Here is a 22,891-nt window from a genome sequence, read left to right as displayed (position 1 = left end):
CTTGTGGCCAATCCCACCACTGGACAAGGAGTTCCTTAACAAACCCTGCTGTACCTGGCACAGCAAAAGCAGTAAGCAAGTGAAATACACAAAATAAAGCCACTTATCTTCAACTTCCAACGAAAAAATTTATTTACAATAGAGAATTTCATTTAAGTGACATGCATCTTGATTATTTTTTTTTTCATTTTTCATTTTATTTTACAAATCAGCAAATGCAGATAAAGTTTACACTCCTTAAGGCAAGAGTCCCCATGCAAGTAATACATGTTTATATTAAATCCAAAAGACATCCAACATGGGAACTCATGTACAAAGGGAAGGCTAGGATCAGCAATTTGTAATTTCTTAGAGAACTTGACAATCTCCCTGATACAGGAACTTTGAGATCAACTTGCTATGAATTATACTATGAAAATGCAAACAATAGCAAGAAATTCTGATAGTCATCTTAGTACTGCATACAATTAAATCAACTTTATTTAGAAAGAAAATACAGTAGTGCATACGAAAAGGTGAAAATATAACCCGTCCACATAAATGTATGGACATCAGTGTGCCAATGGTCATATTGCACTCAGTGTTGAAGTCCAGAAATTTGGTTAAAAGTTAGCTTTTCCCCATTTTGGCAATCAGTTCGTCACAAATCTTTGTTAACTCTTCTATCTCTTTATTCTGGAAAACAAAAGGCAGTATTAAGTACCATGAAAAATAATATTATATTGAGTGTATTTAAAAATCATGCTTTCCCATAAGTGTGGAAGAACAGCATTTTCTCCATTACTGAGAGTAGATGTATGTATGATATACATGCACACGTAGTGCAGTTGTGCATAATGCCTTCAAACAATTTGCCTTGCTTCTTCCCACACAGAGCTCATCTTACTGCAGTAAATACAACTTAGCACCAAATCACTTGATGATTCAGGACCAGCAGGCACTCCTGGCACATGATAATAACACGCAGCGTGCTTTTGTTTCCAGGCTGTTCCCCATAACATTACTTTCATTCTGTTTTCATGGGGCTCTAAGCAAGGACCTGCTGTATGTTACTGGAAATAAGCTCCTTTACTGAGCTAGAGAATATGAGATATATTCTGGCTGGCTGTGCTTGAGGAGCAGGACAGGACCTTGGGCAGATCTCGACCTAGGTCTAAGCTCCAAAGGAGAGCTTGAGGCAGCCAATCTGAGGAAAGGTCACGTCACTGCCTTAGATCCAGAGTCATTAAGGTTGAAAAAAGACCACTAAGATCATCTACTCCAACATCCAACCCATTCCCACTGACCATATCCCTGCACCACCTCCACAGTTCTTGAACATCTCCACAGACAATGGCCCCGTGTTCCTGGGCAGCCTGTGCCAATACCTCACTGCTCTTGATAAAAAGATATTTTTCCTAACATCCAACCTGACTTTGTTAAAAGAGCAGAGCTGCTACTTACCTTTTGTTCCAGTGTTCTTTCCAATGCATCCACCTTCAGCTGCTCTTTACGAAGGCTGGCCTGATACGCTGCTTGCTCTTGCTGAGCCTTGCCTCTCACTTGTGCAATTTCAGCATTGGCTCTAGAAAAACACAGATTCTTGTCATGTCAGGAGGTCTGCAGGAGAGGATGAAGCGTATCCAAGGATGGACTGCATGTTAAGAGATGGGCAGGGCTGCTTTCTGTGTATCTTTGAAGGCAGCTTGAGCCTCGCCCCAGAGACTTTTTGTGGCTCTTTCCCTTGCTCAGCAATCTGCAAAGCCTTTTCACTATGTCTAAAGAGAAGGGTCAAAGATACCACTCAGCAGGAGGTATTCTGTGGAAGGTTCTCAATCTGATCTCCAGTTCTCACAGACAAGATTCACAGCTGGGAAGCAAATCCAAGCCTCGCTTTACTTTAGGCTCTGATCAATGCTAGTGATGTTTTGCAGACCTCTCCTGGGCTTACAGGACTGCATGCGGACTCTAGAAATGCCTACTTGGTTATTACATGAAAGCATTAAAGATGGGAACAACAACAATCCCAACTGACCTGTCTTAAGGCACAATCAGATATTCACACCTTAATGGTGGTTTATGGATTTACATGCACTTTTGTGCAAGTGCACATCACCATCAACACAAGTGGGCAAACTCAGCATAAACCCAGGGTCCAGAATTAACAAAGAGACACCTGCTCTGAATTGCACACTGTTCTGCTGACTGATGTCAGGGCAGAAACACAGCACAGGGCAATAGGAAAGCACTGGGGCACAAATATCAGCTGCAAATGGAAATATCTGAGCACAGCCCTTTGTAGCTGCATAAGTCTGGCTAACAGCTTCTTCCTCAACCTTCCCTGCCAAATACACAAAGATAAAGAGAATTTTAAGGTGCTCAACATGGACCCCTCCTGGGGGATTTTTTCAATGTGAAAACAATTCTTTCTTTAGCTATGGTCAGGAGCTGGAGCACAGCATCTGGAAGGCGGAGTTTTGGAGTGCAAGGCTCAGCCACAGAGACCTTCCTGCAGTGTCAACTCCTCGATGGGGATGTGCACAAGCAATTACCTGTCCAGTTTTTCCTCAGCATGGATTTTGAGTGCTTGATACCTCTGTTCTTCTTTCTTTACTCGTGATAAATACTCTTGCGCACATTTCTTTAATACTTCTTCGTTCTGAAATGAAAACATTACATTACATTTAATCCAAGTCACATTCAGGTACATGTAAGGTGGCTGTCCAAGGCTGACAACTGACATGCCCCCAGAGATTTCATCTGAAGCAGTTCTGCACAATGCAAAAAGCTTCATGGTGCTTTTATTTGTGTTTGGTACCTGGCTGAAATCCTCTGTTTGAGGATTACACCACACCATGTGCTTTAGACATAATCTCTGAGTGAAGATATGGATTTCCCCTAGCCCTCAGCCTGCAAGCCAGCCCCAATATGTGGTAAAATCCAGCAGGTACGTGATATTTATTGCAACTGGACTGTTGTATACAGGAACAAGCTACTCTTTCTCAAAGAGAAAGAAAGCACAGTGGGCATTTCCGTTGTGCCTGCCCGCAGCACACTTTACTTTGTAAGTAAATCAGACTTATGCCTGGAAACAAAAAGGTGCCCCATGTGAAGCAACGCCGATTCACCACCACACGAGAGCCCTCTCAGCTTTCCTCCTAACAGGAAAGGAGTGACTCACCTTTCGAAACCCCTCCAACACTTCCTTCATTTTTTCATATCTCCTGAAAAGATCTGCCAGGGATTTCTCCACCGAGTTCAGATCTGCCAGCGCTTGCTCCTTCTCCACGATCAGCTGCTGAACAGTGTGATGGGAGACAGACTTCTCTCTCTGCTCGTCCTCTGGTAGAAAGAAGATGGGGGAGAAAAAAGAAATCAATATGAACACTGATTTCACGATCAACTATAGTTTCTACTACACTGTGCTCTATGCTGTATGTTAGTTAGTCTGCAGAAGATCCAAACGTCACTGTTACTCAAAGAGAATATCATGTTTTGGAAAAAGCTTTCTAAATACAGTGATAATTAATTACTGTAACAATGGGGAAAAAGGTGAAAACATCTTCTTACAGATGATTTATTTCACTTGGACCTCTGCTGCTCCCACGAAGGAGGTACTGGATTCACTGGAACAGGTTGCCCAAGGAGGTTGTGGATGCCCCATCCCTGGAGGCATTCAAGGCCAGGCTGGATGTGGCTCTGGGCAGCCTGGTCTGCTGGTTGGAGACCCTGCACATAGCAGGGGGTTGGAACTAGATGAGCTTTGTGGTCCTTTTCAACCCAGGCCATTCTGTGATTCTGGGATTCCTCATTTGCCAGAAGAGGCACAAGCTGGAGGAGATCACATGCAGCAGTACTTCAAGCACAGGCAATAAATTATTTGCTGCTTCTGACCCATGTTGTGATCTCCCACCATCTTTTCTAACCCCATACAAACTTGCCACTTCATTTCATTTAGCCCAGCTCAAAATTCTCCCCTCGGAAAACTTTGTAAACTTTCCTTCTTAGGAGCTCTGCAGACAAATGCCAGGAAGGAAAGCTGACTTTGGGCAGAGCTGGTTTGTGGAGAGTATCTTCCAAGCTCAAAGAGTGTTTAACTGCATGTGAGGCAGGGAGGGTGTGAAGAGTAAAACAGGATTCCAAATCCACATCTAAGACAATTTTTTTCAAAGTAATAAATTAGAATAGCTTATAACAGTAGGAAAAAAGCACCTGCCATTGCCTACTTGAGTGGTACACTGCTGGCTGCAGATCCTAAATTAAGATTTTTATGTCTCTGTTTTAGGGGCTGCTTTGAACGATGCTGTTATGAGATACGCTCAGAGAAATGAGCAGCTTTACGTTACTGTTTTCTTATACCTCTGACGGAAATTAAAACGAAGGAAAATGTTCTCCCATCTAAAAAGCAGCTTTAGAATGTACAACCTTTCATTTAAGCCTCCTATGCTCTGAAATATTTTGACGGGTGTTTAGTTTTTCCCTCAAAGAGAGAAATGAGCCTGAATCAGAGAGTATTTCATGGTGTTGGTCAACCCTGAAATGTCAAAGTTCATGCTGTGAATTCCCAAGCTGCAGTTCACCTCTTCCTTTTGCATACTCAATCTCTTTGTAGTCCTCTGTGTTTGTGCCAGCCCAGCAAAGGCCCAGGCAGTGACAGACAAACACCTTTGGGATGGATGAACCAAGGAGTGCAGAGCCCTGCAATGCCCCATTGCTCTGATAACTCTTCTCCCTTTTGACTACTTGAAGGCAACTACTCTCTGAAGCTATCATTTAGCCTTAAGGAAAAGGCTGCTCGGTGGAGCTGGGCAGGCAGCTCCAATCTCAGCTAACCAGTTACAGCCACTTATTTCTACCTTGTTTCTAAGGCAGTTTATAAAGGCTATGTGATCAGAATATTTCAATTAAATGGCTTCCATGTCCATTCCACACACTGCCTGTGGGTCACCACCACCACGAGGATGCTCAGGACTAAGGATGTCCAAATGGACAGAGTGAGGCCACCACCACAACAGCAGCAGATCCGCCCCGAGGCTCAGCACAGCGTTATCACATAACTGAATGGGAATGCAGCAAACGGAGAACAAAAGCAAAAGAAAGGAAAAATGCAGAGTGGTGGTGTGAAAGTTGGTGAAAAGCTTTACTTACCGGGCTTGCCTGTTTGTTTTTGCAAGCAAATAGCAAGAAGCAACGAAAACGGAAGCAAAATAGAAAATCAGGAATTGTTAGGAAAGCAGAAAATAAGTAATGCAACAACCCGTAATGCACAAAGCATAACATTTGTTTGTCTTCATAATGAAAAGTTCATTATGTCTTTAAGCTTACAAGTACACGGATACATTTTTTTAGCAGGAAAACAAGAGAAAAAAAAGCCCAACATCACAAATCCAACAGTACAAATAAATCTACAACAAGGATTTTGGAAGGGGAGGAGGTGAGTGTGACTGAGGAGTGTGCATGGGCTGCAGGGTGAGCAGGGGCCTTCGTGAGCTCAGCCCAGGCTGCAGCACAGCAGCATGGCTGTCCTTTGTGTGCCCACCCTCAACGGGCAGGAGACTGTCTTAGGGGCCAAGTGTGAGGCAGAACAGTTAAAGCAGCAGGAAGAAACGATGCAGAGATGCTCATAGGGATCTGTGCACTGACAGCGTGCAAGCTCTGCCTGTACAGCATGAGACTGATTGTACGAGCTGAGGTGGGTTAACACTGGGCTCTGTACATGACAGCAATAAGAGATCTACTCAGCCCTTGAAATCAATGGCAATGACAGCTTGCAGGGCAAGTTTTTGGTGCTTTATATGCAAACACATCCACGGTCTTATTCCATTAGTACGAAATATTTTCAGTGCTCGCTCTGCAAACACACGACAGCCTGTAGAAGCTGAGCAGGATCGCTCAACCACGCTGAATATTCATTAAAGGGATTTGTGAAATTGGTTCACTTGCAATGCCCTCCTAGCAGAGGGCTCTGTAAATAGCTCAGAAGGGTTAGATCATAAATAGAAAGAGCAGAGGCATTTCTTTAGTGAAAATACATATTTTGCTCCAGCAGGGAGATGTTAGTGGGATAACAGTTCAGTCAACTATATGCAAATAGCATGCAGACAATCACTTCCCTCACAATGTGGCATTTGGGTAAATTCTTTCGTCAGAAGGGACAATAATTTACAGCAAATGTCAGGAGAAAGTGGGATAATTAGATGGAAAATTTACACTAAATGCTGGGAGAAGCAGCCTCACATTTATCATGCTGTAAAATTTGCATATTGCTCTAATTAGCACATGCTTTCTGTGTCGCTGCTGTTGTTTCAGTTCTTTTGAAAACGGATGGCAAATTGTGTTATTTACAGCCACAGCTCTTAAAAACTTGCTGTACATCGCTTGGAAGACTCCGACTGATACTTTGAATTAGAAGTTTGAATTTGTTTCTATCTCCTCAGTGGCCAAAGGCCCAATGCTTTAATATCCTTGATTTCTTTAAAGAAGATGAATTGGCAACTGCAGAATTTGTGCCATGCATGCCATGGCTGTGCTGTTGCCTTAGAATCTCTGTTCCATAGCTTCTCATTGCACTACAGACTTACAACTTATATACATACGTTTAACCTGTTTCTTGAAAAAGAATTTGGGTTTGCAGTCAGAAGAAAGTTCTGTTGCTAGCTGCATGCAGATGCTTGGGGAGAATGGGGCAGTCCTGTGTCTGTCCATACAAATGGCCATTGAAGCTGAAGAACTCCCTGCAGAGTTCCTGGACAGCTCTGCACAGGGTAGATACAGGACCTACATGCTGTAAGCACTCAGATCAAACTACTGCTTAAAAAAAAGAATCACTTGACAGCAGTAGGACACATAAAATAGGAAAAAATGTCCCCGGTGTTTGAAGAAGAAAATTACATTTTGGAGACTGTGACCCTGATTCTTTGCCACACTTGATAATGTCCATAATCATGCATGAAGCAGCACTAGAATACACTCAGTGTAAAATAAAGGGAATCAAATTCTTGGCATAGTCTGACCACTCCTGCCTTAACACTTGTATGATGAGAATGACAGAGGTTACGTCAGAAAGCAGGCAAACCCATTCAGGTTTACACACAAAAGGCAACGGAGACAGAACACTGTACAGAGAACAAAGCACACACGTGAAGACTTATTTCTAGACCCTTTTTTTCCTTTTCATGGAAGGAGGTTGGGGTGCCTCCCATGGGCTGTGAAATGCAGGAAGGCAGCCAAGCAGCAGGCACTGAACAGCCCCCCCACTGCTCTCCTTGGGCAAAAATAAGCAAATCTGCTACAGAATTTAAAGAGAACTCAAGCATCAAATGCTAACAAAACAATGTAGAAGAAACCAACAGCTTGGGGGTTATGCCACACAGGCCACGAGGAACTGCCAATTTTAGAAGGGCTAAAACATACATATATATTAGAACTCAATAGCTGTGATAAAAACCCTTCCTGTGTTAAAACCCTTTTAGAAAGATGCACAGATGCCTTTTGTGTTGCAGGCATGCAGTGCTCTCTATGACAATTCTCCCAGAGGAGTGAGAAGAAAAATTTCTTGACTTCTGCAATAGATTGTGCAAATAGCTTGGAGGACTTTATGTCAGTAGCTGGGGAGGTGGATTGGGCACTCACAATCTCAGCTGGGATTGAAGTTAATCTCGGTTTTGGTCCAACCAATGCACTTAGCACAGATAATCCCTGTTGTTGTAAAGGGCTAAGTTTGGTATCTCCTGTTAAACAGCTGTGAGCGGATGACTACAGGGTTTTCAGGTCATTTTATGTCTCTCCTGGAGATACCTGTAAATGCTGGGCAGTGTTTGAACATGTTTCTCATGGGACACTTTGCTTTGACACAGAAGAAAAAGCCCTGACCTTTCTGTATTACCTGGACTGCCTCGGGGTTTATTTCTGTAAAATGAAGCACCAGCTTCACATCACCACCTGGAAGCACACAATGTGTCCTCAGATGCGTCCCGATTCCCAGCAGCATGAATGGGTGGAGCTGGCATCAAAATGAAGCCCACAGACTTAAATCCCATTTCTATTCCCTCTTCAGAAAATCAGAGTGCAGGACAGCATTTTTCACAGCAGGAACACCTACCTATCATCTGAGCAATCGTCTTCTCATATTCTGAAACTATTTTCCTATAAGAAGAAAAAAAGAAAAAAGAAAAACTTTTGGCAAACATCATAATAGCTAATAATTACATGAAAATAATGCTACTTAATAACCGAACTATGGTATAAAATACAGATAGAGATCCTGCTCCACGCTTTTATATGCTCTTTATTCCTATGCAACAAATAAAATTGGCAGCTTAAACGTTGCTCCTGCATGGGGAGGGAAAAGGAATTACTTTGAATCGTACCCGAAGTACATTACCGATCTCAGTTTAAACATAAACATAATTGCATCAACCTAATTTCAGAGTTGCATCGAGTCTCCTTTTCCCACTGCCTTCTTCCATCCCCTCTTTATTCTCTGTGTCCGCTCATTTTTAATGTAAACATTAACAGAAGTTATAATTGGTAGGCAAGTAAATCCAACAGGAGTACAGCTGGCCCCCATCCAAAATATATCCACTCTTCCACTCTCCAAACGTGAAGAAGTGACCCACCAGCACTTAAAAACAACACAACCAAAACATTCAGCTATGGAGCACAAAGCCCACCGTGTCCGATTTCACACATCTTTTGAAAAACAGAGGGGGTAAAATGTTACTTTTAAGACTATTTTATTTTGCAGACTCGCAGTAGGCTTTGAGTTTCCTTCTTGAAAAGAGGTTAGCCAAAATAAGCAGATTAAATGTGATTTAGAAAGATGATCCATCCCTTTCCAGAGCCAAATAAAGCTAATGAAATGGGACTAGCTTGATCTGTGCTTTGATTTGTGAGCCACATAGGATTGCCTATGAAAAACAAAATTACTGTACGCTTCATCTGAAGTGAATATTCCAAATAGCCCACTGGTATTTGAATACATATTTTTTTAAGTCTTTGCTCGCTTTGATTTGCTCCATTTTAGCTAAGTCTGCTGCAGACAGTGAGGTTGCAGTAAGGATAAGGGGAAATCCTGGGACAAAAGTCAGTGAGGAAAGGAGAAAGCTGTGGAGATCCCCCAAACCCAGAGCAGCAGCACCAGCACTGCATGTGTGAAATCTGGATCACAAACAGACCCCAGGCAGTGGGATCATTTTCACATAAAAGGTAAGCAGCAGGGATTTGAAAGCCATGTCGTGTCGCTGTAATACCAGCCACCTTCAGGAAGTTTGATCATTTTAGAAAATGAAGCCAAGGATCAATGACAACAAGTACAACACTAAACGTTGTTAGAACATCATACAGCTTCCCAGCCTGGGCTGCACCATAGGCAGCAAAGTCAAAGATCCATTTCTTACTTTCATCACTATGTGGACACTACAGTGTCACAGTGATTTTAATACTATTTGATTTGGAAAGTGAAGTTCATCACAAAGCTCTCTTTCTCTCAAGCAGACTAAAGAAAAGACATTGCAGGTGGGGAACCTAAGGATGCTAACCATGTCATTCCTCTCTGTGATGGAGCACTCAACTTTGAGATGTTAAATAGGCTTAATTTCTTATATTTCAGACCTTTGGTCTACGTATTATAATCATGATTTACAGTTTTATAATCATGAAAACATAGAAATCCCAAGCTATCTCTCGAAAGATCTTCTGCTTGACATCCCACACAGAGGTATGATCAATCAGACCTCCAACAAACCATGTTTAAACATATCCAGTCTGACTCTGGTTCTACCTTGGGCTATGGCACAGCCCACCACTGGCTGTTTGATACGTACTATATCATTATTATAACTTCTCACTCAGCTCTTCTCCTCCAGAGTGGAATCTCCTCCACGCTGACATTTTGCTGGAAACTTGGCTAAACTCGGGAGGTAGAACAAGGAGTGTTTGCATAAAGAAGCATTGCTTCTCCTTCTGCAAAAAAGTTATTATGCTTGCAACTCGATAATCCCAGCCTTTCCCTTCATTCCTTTCTTACAATTATGTTACGTCTAATTTCTGCATCTCTAATTTACCACACATGAACTGTTTCAACATGTAATCTTCCCAATGAAATCTCGGTGTATACATGCACATTTCATCATTTTGAGACAAAATGACTTTTTCCCCATTTGCCTGTTGAAAATTTGGCTTACATAAGACTTTTTTTTCTTTTTTTTCTTCCCAAAATCAAATCTTATTGAGGACATAGACACAGAAGCAAATTACTGCGAGGTACAGAAAGGAACAGATCCTACAGTGTGTCAGATGCTCTGTCTCTCTGCTCTCCTTTCATTAAGGGATAAGCAGCCTCTGCCAGTGTCTGTTTGCAGCCAGCAGGCGTGTGTACCCTGGCAGCCTCCAGAAAATAGACAAAGTACTGCACTGGAGTGTGCGCAATGAACTCTGAGTCATTCTTTACATAATTCCTAGGTTTTCTTCATTCCACGTTTTGTTTTTTGGATTTGACTGCTTGCAGCAGTTCCTTTCCATTTTGCCTCATTATGCACTGAGAGGGCTATGCCAGGGCTTTGGTTCCTTTCCCAGGCGGGGAGCAAGAGAGGTGAGAGAACTCAGCGGGTGCTGGGAGATGGTTCCTCTCAAAGACATAAAGGGGCTGCCCTCGCCTTCTGCAGATGCCTCTCTTAAGATGCATTGGCTCAGAGCCCTGTGTGCTCCTCTATTCAAATCTGCCACGTGTGACACTTGGCACCTCTGCCAGTGCTTCTGATTTGTGCAGCACAGTGTTCTTTTACCCCTGTTCCATCAGCACAAGTTTCCTGGATGCCAGCAGGAACTGCAGGTGCAGATCACCTCTCAGTACAGCTTACTGGCTTTTGCTTTAAGCTACCTACGTCCTTAACTCTGGGAAGAAGCAGGTGCTAAAACAGAAAACTCAGTCTCAAAAGGCACCATGGAAATTATAATTTGAAAGATAGATGCTAAAATAATCTGTCTGATCTCTTTTATTTATGAGTTAAGGACAGAGGTAGGGAGAGAGCCTGTCTGTTTGAAGACAGAAAATAATAGGCTTTAAAAATTCCATAGTATACTCCTACAGAGTCTCTTTTAAAACTGATGACTTTCTCAGATTCAGGTCAATGAATGAGTCAAACTTATCTGTATGTTGTTCTTATGGCATTACCACTGTATACAAAAAGAATGGCTGAAACCCTCAGCTGACTAGATGGCAAGCAAAAGTGATGCTTTGAGCAACTTTATCCACTATAGTGACTTTGTTTATCACTTTTGCAAATGGCAGAGACCTTGGTTGGGAAGAAAGGCCAAACCAGTTATTATCAGTTTACTGTTATTTAATGTAATAGAGACAGGCTTGCAAGGAGAAATGGAATATAATAGATCAGCAGATACAACTAGAAAGAACTGAAAAGTTCAGGGTGTTTCTGTCAGCTCTCAAATTGGGTAGCAAAATCCAAGATAAACACTGGTTACCTGAAATCAAGTTTAGTGTGTGTGTTATAATTAAAAATTCTGTTCAAAGAGAAGGAAGTTGAAACTCTTTGAAAGTCAACACTCAAAGGCAAGAGCGGCTCCTTTGCAAGAAATGTTTTCCTACCGGCAATGGGGTTTTTGTTCTTTAATGTTAAAGAATCTTTTTATAATAATCTCCTGAAGGGAGCCTCTGCTGCTCATACCTGTATTCAAACCTTCACATGCTTTTTTCTGTTGGCAAAACTCCTCGTGGAAAGATAACTTTAAATTAGCAGACAAACACCTCTACCAACACAGCAGGCACAATCATTCAGTCAGGCAACAGAAACACCACAATGCAACCCATGTGAGACTTCACAAGTGAGGGGAGCAGCACAAACTGGAGAAAACTCTTTCCTTACTGGACTGGACTAAGACCCTTTATCTCAGTACAGCAATGTAGAAGTTCACAGTGATTACCTTCAACAGGTTTAGGATCAGTTTGAAGCCTGCAGTTAAATATAACCAACAACTTTAGTTAGCCAAAGATCTGTACAGTCACAGCACTCTGTGTGCTGTCCACAGCCTGAAATGAGACTACACTGTTGTGATTAGTGACAAGTGAATAACTCACCTCATTTCCATCACTTCCCTTCTGCTTTCTTCATATTTCTCTTTCCACTCAGATACTTCTCTTTCCTTGGCCACAATCTGAAACAAGGAAAAAGAAAAGTGAAAAGAAGTGATCCATTGAGGAGGAAACAAAATAAGTGTACAATGTATGGATATCAAATTCTGATTGATACAGGCACAGTTTCCAAAGGCACAATGGGTTCAAATACAAGCGTGCCTGTTGATTTACAGACTGTAAGGTGCAATTTTAAGAAGTTCAGGTGTGAAATCACGATCATTTAAAAACACTTCACACAATGCCTGATTTGGAGCCAAGACTGAAATAATTTTATCCGTGGCTTTGGAACACAGTCCCATGATTTGTCCTCTACGGGGGGTTCTATTGCTTCTGCGTCCATATGTAGGGCTGACTATCCATGAGATTTTATACTTGAAGGACTGCGTTCCTTTGTGCTCCTCTCATTCACACTGGAATGGTTAGACACTGGAATGGGTTTCCTAGAGGTAGTTGATGTCTCGTGCCTGTCCACTTTTAAATGACTTTTGGATATTGCTCTTAATTATGTTTTTTCACTTTGGGTCAGTCCTGAAGTAGCCCGACAGTTGAACTCAATGATTCTTATAGGCCTCTTCCAGCCAGCATTTACATCCCAAACAAGTAGCACTTACAGCATAACACCTTTTGCTTTGGTAGCCTCCAGCGTGGGTTCAGAATTTCTGAGAACAGTCTCAAGCATGGTAAACATAATAATAATATGAAGAGTTTGGGAGAAAACAGAAAAGGAGGAGTCCACAAGTGCCACATATTTCCTATTCCCAATTCAAAAAAATTACCTCTGCTCTGGCAAGTCGTAGTGCAGCATCCAAGTCTTGCTGGGGGTAGAGAAGACTCGTGGTGCCTTCTGCATCCGAAGCGCCGATCCGTGAGTACAGCACACTTTTAGAGATGGAAACATCTGCTGGGATAGCAGGTTCTCTCTGTGTGTTTGTTTTTTTTTTTAAATACAAAGAAATGAGCCATTAAATACATGTTGTGCTGACGTTTTCTGTGTGCTAGGCACGAGGGTCTTGAGCTAGGACTGAGAGCCAGTGCACTACAAAACTGTAACAGCTGTAGCATTGACAGGAACATTTCAATACACATTTAAAATTCATAGTAAGCATTAGGAGAACCAAATTAGCCTTACAGAGAGAAAATAAAGATAGTGCATCATCCATAATATTTTAGGGGCTTATTTTACTACCTCCTGATACAGAAATGTCATGAAAGCATCCACAAGAAACACGTGTCAGCAGAGGAAATTAGAATGGGAGGCAGAGAGCTCGTTAAGGGGAATTCTGCTTCCATAAAAATAGATGAGATTAAAAAAAACAGAAGCGAGGAGATGTCTATCTTCCTAGTTTCCACATGCTGATATATTCTGTCACAAACAGTATTTTGTAAGAAGTGTGAATATGCAGCTGCCATTCCTGCCCCACTGGTTATTTAGCATGCAATTAATATGTTAAATGAGGTTTTGTTAGCAGCTGCCAATCTTGTTCGTGCCGATGGTCAAAACTGGGTCAGAAGGATACAGAATAAGAAAGAGAACCCAAAAGAGCCAAGTGAAATTGAGATGCCTGACCCTGTGAACACTCTAGATGTAAACAACTCACATCACAGTGCATTAAAAAAAACAAGGAGTTTATAAACACCCGCATCTTGAAACACCACATCCAGCACGCTGATGGCCTGGATATGAATGCTTTCATGCTGCAGCTACAGCATGAAAACAAAAAGCTACACCTCCTCCCCTACAGCACTGCCCTCAGTGCAGACTTTCACATTTATCCCATGAATGGTTCACTTGCTCACAGCCTTTCTCACGTATCCCAGGACAGCAGAAAGGATCCAAAGCCACAGTTACTCTTTTGCAGCCCTTTCTGAGCTCCCACAGCACACCTTACTGAAGAAGCTGTCCTAATGACACATAATGCTCACACTAGGAAAACACAGGAATAGATGTTATGAGTTCCACATCTGTGAGCAACGTGCTGAAACCGTGCCAGCAACACTAAAAGACGAGACAAGAAAATTTAATTAGAGCAATAACAAGCTCAACAGCACTTCAAAACACCATACTGAACGTCTGTTTACATAGGAGACTTGTCAATTTGCTCTCTATCCTTTGTTCATTTTTAAACATAGGAATCATCTGACTCTGTGCTTGCAGCTGCAGGCCATTCCTCTCTCTTTTTGTCACATTTTACCACAAGCACCAACTATTGATTAGTTCCAACGACAAGGAGGCACAACCTCCAACCCGGTGGCTTTGCACAGTGCAGCAAAAGGCAGCACAGGATCTACCAAAATTACACATCTTGCATTCTTCAGATTTCTCCTGATATACAGTGACAGTATAGGAAAAAGCACATCTTGGGCACAAGCTCAGTCATCTCTGTTTTTGCATATATATAAAAACACATGGTGCTGCCCACAGATCTCAGTAGAACAGGCAAGAAACCAGACCTCTGCTGCTGAAATTCAGTATTCCAGCTTCAAAAAATGCACTTTATTTCCTACTCAAACCCAAAGAGGAAAACTGAGAGACGACAAAGAGCCAATAGAGCATCAAAGCTGCCCTCAGAAGAAAGGCCATCCTGCAGCTCAATCTGTTGAACCACACATATCTTATTTCAAAAGCCTCCTGCCATGTGAGCTGCTGGGTCTCATGAGGAAACTGCTGGGAAATATTAATTGTGGCAATGGAAACACACGTTTCCTTAAGCTCCTGTAAAAACTTTTGGAAGTAACTGTCAATATGGTGAAGATTTTGAAAGGGAAAAAAAAAAAGCACATTTCAAGAATTTAATACAAATTTAGCAATTTTTGTATATCATAGAATCATAGAATGGCCTGGGTTGAAAAGGACCACAATGCTCATCCAGTTCCAACCCCCTGCTACGTGCAGGGTCACCAACCAGCAGCCCAGGCTGCCCAGAGCCACATCCAGCCTGGCCTTTGAATGTGGATGGGGCATCCACAACCTCCTTGGGCAACCTGTTCCAGTGTGTCACCAACACCTTACTAACATGGATTTTCTCATTCTCTCCTGCAGTTGAGTGAATTTTACAAAAGAATTATTAGTGACATATAATAAAAGCTTAATATTTCCCCCCAAATAACTATGTAAAAGCTCTTGGAACTGAACCAGCTCACAGAAACACTGGTGTGTACTGACCCAACCAGCATTGTCCTGACTCCGGAAGCAGGGCATGCAAACCCCAGCTGGGTTGGCTGGCTTCTTTCCTTGGCAGGAGCATAACTAACCCTCTGTCACAGTCTCCAGCACTGGTCTTATTGGTTTTATCTAAGAGCCAGTTTTACAAACTGATGGCCAGTTTCCTATCTGTTATTTTCTGCCTTCAAATATTCCTATCATCTGAAAACAAAGTGGCTCAATAGGATGACAATATTAACTCAAGTAACTTTGCCTACGCTTTAAATTCAATGCCTAACTGCCAAGAAAGTAAGCAGTTAATTGGGGTAATAATAAGCATAGGGATTTATAAGTCACTGAACCTCACACAGAAAGATTAGAGTCTGCAGGGGAATTACTACGAGATGTAGGTCAGTGTGATCTTAGTGTAAATATTTGAGAGCTCAATGCACTTCCCCTGCACTTCCCAGCACCTTGCACAGAAACCAGATATCTGATCAGACAGAGAGTAAATGCATATTGATTAACCAGCTGTGGTGATCTCACTTCAAGAAGGTCAGAGTGAAAGAAAAGTGAGGCTCTGCAATGAAAATGATACATCACTTTTATCATACTGTTTAGGGGAATATGTATTTAGCCTTGCTGAAAATGAGTGTGAGTGCTGGCAAAGGGTAAGCTAAGTGCATATCAAAAGATCCTATCTTGTAACTAATTGATGTGTGCACACAGGTCGATGGAAGCATAACAAGCCTAATTTATGCCTGCAACTTTATAGAAAAATGGTGATAGGACATAGTAATGTGGACTGTTTATGCTTTTTATCCAACCTGTAATGGTTCAGTAAATGCTAACCTTAGTTATAAAACGTGAAGAGAAGAACTGTGGGCAGCCAACCAGAAGGGAATCTTGCCAGATAGTGTCCGTATTTAAGTCACTGCAGTCATCTGGTGGATCCTATTATAGTTAATCCAGGCCTGACCAGTCACTGCAGGTCACAAGGGTTGCCACCACAGGCTCATTTAATATCAGCCATCTCCCACCTAAACAGTAAAGTTATCCAGGGACAAAAGGCCTTCCCAGCCTAGCATGGCACCCACGTTGTTCAACCAAGAATGCCCCTGTGGCTGGACTGAGACAGAACTTTGTGAATGTCCAGCTGCTTCCAATTCTGTGCAAGAGGGTGGAGTTTTCCTTAATTTTCCCTCCTCATCTCTGCTCATCATTTTTGCTATCTTTGTTATGAAGATTAAATTCACATGAAGCCTGTCCCCCATTTCTAAGTTCCAAGAAGTTCAGAAATTTCACCAAGAAGCTACACCTTGTCATCAGCTCAAATGTTGTCATGATGCAATGTACTCTAATATTAAGATGATACAGGACTAAGCCAAAAGCTTCCTGACTTATTAATTGCCACTGTAACATAAGAAAGGTCACTGGAGAAGGATGTGCCACAGCACATGCCCCTCGTTTGGAATAAAATGACTCATTGCAGCACCTCCCAAGAAAGCCATTACCATTTTTGGCTTGACTTTTTTGTTAAAAGCACCACAAAGGACAACACAAACTAGCTGCACAACTGGCTAATCACCAAACACAGTGCATCACAGCGAGCTTTTCTGTCCTGCAGTAAAGCCAGTAAGGACCACACGCGTCTCTAAAGCCATGCAATGCATCACTCTGAGGAGGCTCTAGGCAGCCTACTAGAGAAAAGACAATTAAAGGAAAGCTTTAGATCTTCATGAATGAAACCTCATTGCGTTAGGGAGCCCTTTTCCCTCGGTAGCTCTACACCCTTGCAGATCTGCTTTCTTCTGAAGCCTGATGGTAGGGTTGACTGAACTTCTCACCTCTGTACTTGGCAGTCTGTTTCAAGCTGCAGAGACCAACAGCCAAAATCTATAGCGTTCTCATAAGGAGTAGATTTGATATTGTTTTGCTACCAAAATATTTTAGGACAAACCTTGGGGTAAAGATTAAAAAAAGCCATCTGGTTGCAGAATCTTTCTCCTGTGATAAGTGTATGCCTGTTCCTTGCCTATAAACTTGCTTATGTTAATCTTTCCATTGGTGGACAGCATTTCTGTGTGCAATACTGCTTTCAGCATGCTCTTCCATGCCACGCTTTGGTGCTTGTTTTAGTTTTCCACTGCACTCTGAGCGCCTTAGTCACCTTGTTAAAGAAAAAGCAGCACTCTGTTTCTTAGTCTGTGCACACTCACACACATGGCAGGCACAAAACAGATACCTCGGCATCTAAGGAGCGGAAAGAAGACAGGGTAATCTGCCTGGCTAACTTCAGTGCTTCTATCCTCATTGCAGCAAACTCTAACTCCTCCTGTTGAGTGTTTGGTCATCAGTAATCCACAGAAAAAAATGTATTAAGAACACAGCAAAAATGTTTAACACATGAAAAAACTGAATGTTATATCTTGATGATGATGAACATGGCAATTCCTGGGTGACAAACATCCCATATTACCTTTGTTTTGAGCTTTGGTGCAAAATGTCATTTTGTGGGTAGTTTTGAGATGGCTATCTAGGCAATTTTTATTAGAAAGTAAGTTTGGATAATGTGTTTGTTTTAAAAAAAAAAGTTTTACTGCAGTTGAAGCTGTTTTTTCCAGATTCTCATTTTATGTGAATTTATGCCAGCTGCCACTCCCAATTCAACCTTTGCTGTTTTGAAGTTTCACTGTGAATATACTGGAAAATAGGTCCTGACACACAGAGCTGCTCTGCAGATGGATTTGCTTTTCCTAGAAGAAGCCACACCAAATTGTGCATCAGATAGATTATTAGAGTAAATCCTAATTTCCATTTCAGCAGAATTAGGATCTTCATCTCCAAAAATGGACCTACAGATATAGACCTACTAAGACAGCACTCCACATACAGAGTCCTGTGTTCAAGCCTTATAGGGTTAGGGTTTTATAGGACTAGAGTTGTCTTTATAAAGACTTCTTCAAAATACATACATCAGTGCTGCTGGATAGATGAAACTCTTAAGGAAAATTAAGTTCAATTTTATGTATTGCATGAATTAAATTAAAATATTTCTCTTCCTTAGTTTCCTGAAAGGCCAAAGTTACTTTGGAGAGAAGCCAATCATTGCTTTCTTTCTTTCTTTCCCATCCCCCAATCCAAGCCATTCCCACCCCTTTCACTCAAGGTAAAGCATTCTCTACAAAGCGTAGACAAAGGAAAAGAGAAATTTATATTTCTGCTACAAACCTGAAGTTTTTGAGCAAATACTGGGGGGTTCTTTTCAGCTAAGTCAGGATCTAGATATTCAGGTTGATCACATATTGATGTTTTCTTAGATATCCTGTTGAGAAGAGCATCAGCAGAGACAAAGGAGTCTTCAGGAGATGTCTGAAGGATAAGAAGAGTGTAGAATAATCAACAGAGATTGCCCAAGCAATTCAAGCTAAAAGCAGCATGTCTGCAAATCCCTGATTTCTCATAATTTCATTCTCCATAGAAAATTCCTTTGGAGTACACAGCTCATAGATATAACAGACAAACATCAAGAATAATTATTCCCAATTTAAAAACTGAGTACATTTTTTAAGACTAATATGAAGTTAGTGGCATTAAGACCTCTAAAATCATGGCTCTGAAGCCATGGATCACAGCACACTCAATATATCTACTGTCATGTGCTTTGTTCAAACAATAGCTTTTGTTCTGTTCTAATATCTCTAAATGAACCCGAAAGCTTTGAAGATGACCAAAACTAAGGGGGAAAGTGAGCAAGACTCTTCTTCCAAATCTTCTGCTGCTTACTGGAGATAAACTAAGATACATTCACAATTGTAACATGCTCAGGATAAATACATAACATGAAGCTGGACAGAAGCACAAAGGGAAGAAGACTTCAGGCACTTGAGCACCCGCAATACTCCATACAGTGAAAGCTTAGCTTGAAAACTCATCAAGCTAATTCCTTGCAAGATGGTATCAACAGCATCATTAAAGAATATAAATGAAGCACAGTATTAAGCTTAAAGGAACCTTCATGTATTTGAGAACCAATGCTCTGAAGTCAGTAAGCACTGCAGGCCTGAAGTAAGAAAGGGCTCACCATTCAATACCAGAGAAACCACTGAAAAAAAGTGATGTCACTGGAAGCTGAGCTGAGTTCTAATGATCAAAAAAGTGGTTTTTACATTATAAGCATCAGATGACAACAACAGAGTTAAAAGTTTTTAAGAAAATCTGAACGTCCACCTCTTTTTACCAACAGAAATTTGAAATCTTGCACCACATACAGCAGAGCAAAGCACGATCCTTATGTTTTTATAGAACACCTAGTTTATGACTAAAATATCTCCACAAAAATTGAGTTGAAGTGTAAACAACTCCGTGTAAGGGAAAAGCACTTCAAAATGTCAGCTTGGAATAAATGATCACAAGAGCATTTTAAAGTACAGTAAAATTCTTCTGAATCCCATCAAACTTTCATTTGGGTCCTACCACATGCTCCTACTAAGACTATGAGGCCACGTTCTTGCTCTGCTTGTGAGATCCATCTGTTCTGAGTTTTATAAGATGTGAATTTTCTACAAGAAAATGGTTCCCAAACTTTTAACGTAAATTACTTACTATTTCAATCGTCTCTGGGGTTGTTCCTAGTGTCATGGGCTCTAAGTCCTTCTGTTTGGACTTGTCTGGTGACTGTAAGTGTGCCTCTTGGCTGGCAGCAAGGACTCGAGAAGCTGGATGTTGTATTTTCATTCCAGAGGATTGCTGGGCTTCAGGGTCTTCAAAACTTGACCTGAGAAAGGATTGTATGCACACTTTCAGGGTGGAGCACAAGACCTTCATCATTCTGCTTCTGGTAACACCAAAGTATGTCCCCTTCATTATTTCCACGTGTATAAATATAAACACTGTTTCAGCTCATCTTTCTATCATTCTATCTCATAACACTTTGCAATATCCTTTCAAAGCTGCACACTGGAGTCATCTAAATAAACCCAGTTCCATCAGAAAGGTTATGAACATTCCTCAAATATTTCTCACTTGCCTTTTACCCCTTTCTCACCATGACCTACATCTCTCCCAGGAAACAAATGTTCCTAAGAAGAACAGATGTCCTTAAAGAGCAAAGTTTTTGGAAAGTAAACACAACCCACACACGCTGTTCTTATGAACGAGACTCACTTTCTAGAAAATATAGCTAGGAAAGGCCAAATGAGAAGTTGCAATTAAATAGTTTCTAGATTGACATGAAAATGACCTCTGAGAATACCAGAGAATAAAAACCTAAGGAGGAAGCCACAGCCTTGTGAAACTGTTGCCACTACGACTGACTCCATTCAGTAAGAATATAAAGGAGAAATACATGTCCTCATTCCTTTCCATTGCACAACTTCTGTACCTTTGCCCTCTGTTCTCTCTCATATGTGTACACAGATGGGAATCTATTTATAAACAAACAACTCTGCAACAGAGAGGCAGAAAAGAGGAATAACTGCCTGCCTGCGTGTTGGGATGGCAACCTATTTCCCTGACATCCTTTTCCACTGCTGCCTTTCCTGGCAGTGACATACCCTGAGCATGGCGTGGTGGAATCGGACAGTCTGACGGGAGGCGATTTGACTGGGCTCTCTTGCTGTGCATCAAACATTAGGTATAAAGATTGTTTCTTCAGGGTGCTATCATCCTGCTGGCAACAGGAAGAGAAAGACTCATTAAGCAATTCAGTTGTTCTCCATTAAAGCTAATTTACTGCCTTAAGTGACCAAAAGACTTGACAAACAGCTAACAATACAGGACTGTAATCCTCCCTATGCTTTAAGTGATACTGATAAAAAACGATCCCTTTCGGGAAGAAATCGATGAAGAACATAATCTAAGCAGTTCACTCTTTGTAATGGTTCTTTCTCTCCCTCTTTGGGGTTAATCAGATTTCTGGTCCTGTCAGGCTGGAGGCATTTGTTGACTGAAAGTTACCAAAATATTCATTGAATACAATGTTATTCTCATTAGTTTATGTACTTGACATAAACCCCTGGCTTTTCTAAGTCCCCACTGGATCTCGTCAAGCTATCAAATCCATGAATTGAATGGAAAGACAAACAACTGATGACAACATATAGTGCTGCATTCCATATTTGACATTCAGTCTGTATTCTCCCAGGATTCTCTCCATCTTCTTTAAAGTTCTGCTCTCCATTTCTTAAAATAGTTCAGTAGCTGGTGTAGACAGCTCTGTGTTCTACACTGCTGGAACTACTGAGTTCCTTTTAGTCTCCAGAAAGAACTGCTATGATCCTAGCTTAAAATAAAATGGAACAAGCATATAGGATATAGGACAACACAGCACAAGCAATTTACCCCAGTTATGCCAATTTAAAAGAAACTGGATTTGCAAATCTGCTGCAGGCACTTTATAATTAATTTAAGGGGTAGTGAGGTTGATGGCATTATCAGGACAGTGCATTATAACAGGGGAATGCAAATGAATGGAAATGGGGTGAGAACTTACAGGCACAGAGGAACCTATTTTCTCCATATATTCTATTTCATATGAGTTGCCATATTCCAATTCTGCGACAGAAACAAAAAAAGAGCCATTAGATACATGCCATTAAATGATTTTTACATAAGTAGATGAGATACGTTCTCATTTACAAGGGCTGCTTCCACTCTGAATACTTCCCTATGAGATATTAAAAATAGAATATACAGAGAGAAAGCAGATGTACTTTCATTGATTTTCTGCAGTGAACCTATGACACATTTCAAGCAAACGTATTTGCCAGAAAAAAGTCTGCTTTATTAGCTTACCCAGCATTCTGCCTCAGCGCCCAGAATATTAACACAGTTCCAGAGCACTTTCAGAACAGATAACTCTCCTCCATCTTATCACAAAAACACACTTTTCAATTATTGGTAATGTTGATACCACGTGCCTTTAAAGTATGCAAAAAGGTGTAGCAAGCTGTTATGAAATGAAATAATATGTTTCTTAATGTATATCACATAGTTCTTAATTAAGAACAACAACTGTAGTATCGCTTGAGATAAGAAAAATGCATCAAATACCTGCACACTCACTGAATAGGGCTGAGACCACAGCCCAGCTTGCCTGGCTGTGGTCACATTTTAGTCATGGAGGAAAAACCTAAGGTGGGAAGGTTTACGAAGAGCCCTTAATCTAGACCCTAATTAAAATGCAAATCTTTGCTGCTGCTCTAATTCTCATCTCCTAATTAGACTGCTGGGAATCACCAGATTTCTTTCCAATCCATTGTCATCCAGTGGTGAGCTGAGAGAGGAGGACTGATAAAACAAAGCCAGATGGAATCATAGAATCTTAATCACAGAATCAGAGAATGGCCTGGGTTGAAAAAGACCACAATGATCACCCGGTTTCAACCCCCTGCTATGTGCAGGGTCACCAACCAGCAGACCAGGCTGCCCAGAGCCACATCCAGCCTGGCCTCGAATGCCTCCAGGGATGGGGCATCCACAGCCTCCTTGGGCAACCTGTTCCAGTGCCTCACCACCCTCTGAGTGGAAAACTTCCTCCTAATATCCAACCTAAACCTCCCCTGTCTCAGTTTAAGACCATTCCCCTTGTTCTGTCACTGTCCACCCATGTATACAGC

General features: G+C 41.5%; 1 protein-coding gene across 3 annotated transcripts; it reads right to left on the bottom strand.

Annotated features, from left to right (window-relative positions):
- Positions 1–445: 445 nt before the first annotated feature.
- On the bottom strand, positions 446–21,860 carry LOC100541207 (transforming acidic coiled-coil-containing protein 2). 3 transcript variants are annotated; one of them, XM_019617894.2, is made up of 12 exons: positions 21,766–21,860; positions 20,828–20,943; positions 19,878–20,049; positions 18,504–18,644; positions 17,518–17,607; positions 12,907–13,050; positions 12,074–12,150; positions 8,081–8,124; positions 3,161–3,321; positions 2,532–2,638; positions 1,444–1,564; positions 446–675 (listed from the first exon to the last, which is right to left on the bottom strand). In XM_019617894.2, exons 1-12 carry the CDS (start codon positions 21,790–21,792, stop codon positions 610–612), a joined length of 1,266 nt encoding a protein of 421 aa, XP_019473439.1. In that variant the 5' UTR covers positions 21,793–21,860; the 3' UTR covers positions 446–609. The 3 variants fall into 3 exon arrangements, with proteins under 3 accessions (XP_019473439.1, XP_031410398.1, XP_031410399.1); XM_031554538.1 differs by having other exon boundaries at positions 20,828–20,940; positions 21,766–21,824; XM_031554539.1 differs by lacking the exon at positions 17,518–17,607.
- Positions 21,861–22,891: the final 1,031 nt, after the last annotated feature.

This window comes from Meleagris gallopavo, chromosome 8 (assembly GCF_000146605.3).
Source record: "Meleagris gallopavo isolate NT-WF06-2002-E0010 breed Aviagen turkey brand Nicholas breeding stock chromosome 8, Turkey_5.1, whole genome shotgun sequence".
NCBI classification, from domain to species: Eukaryota; Metazoa; Chordata; class Aves; order Galliformes; family Phasianidae; genus Meleagris; species Meleagris gallopavo.
This window is presented reverse-complemented; position numbering and strand designations above follow the sequence as displayed.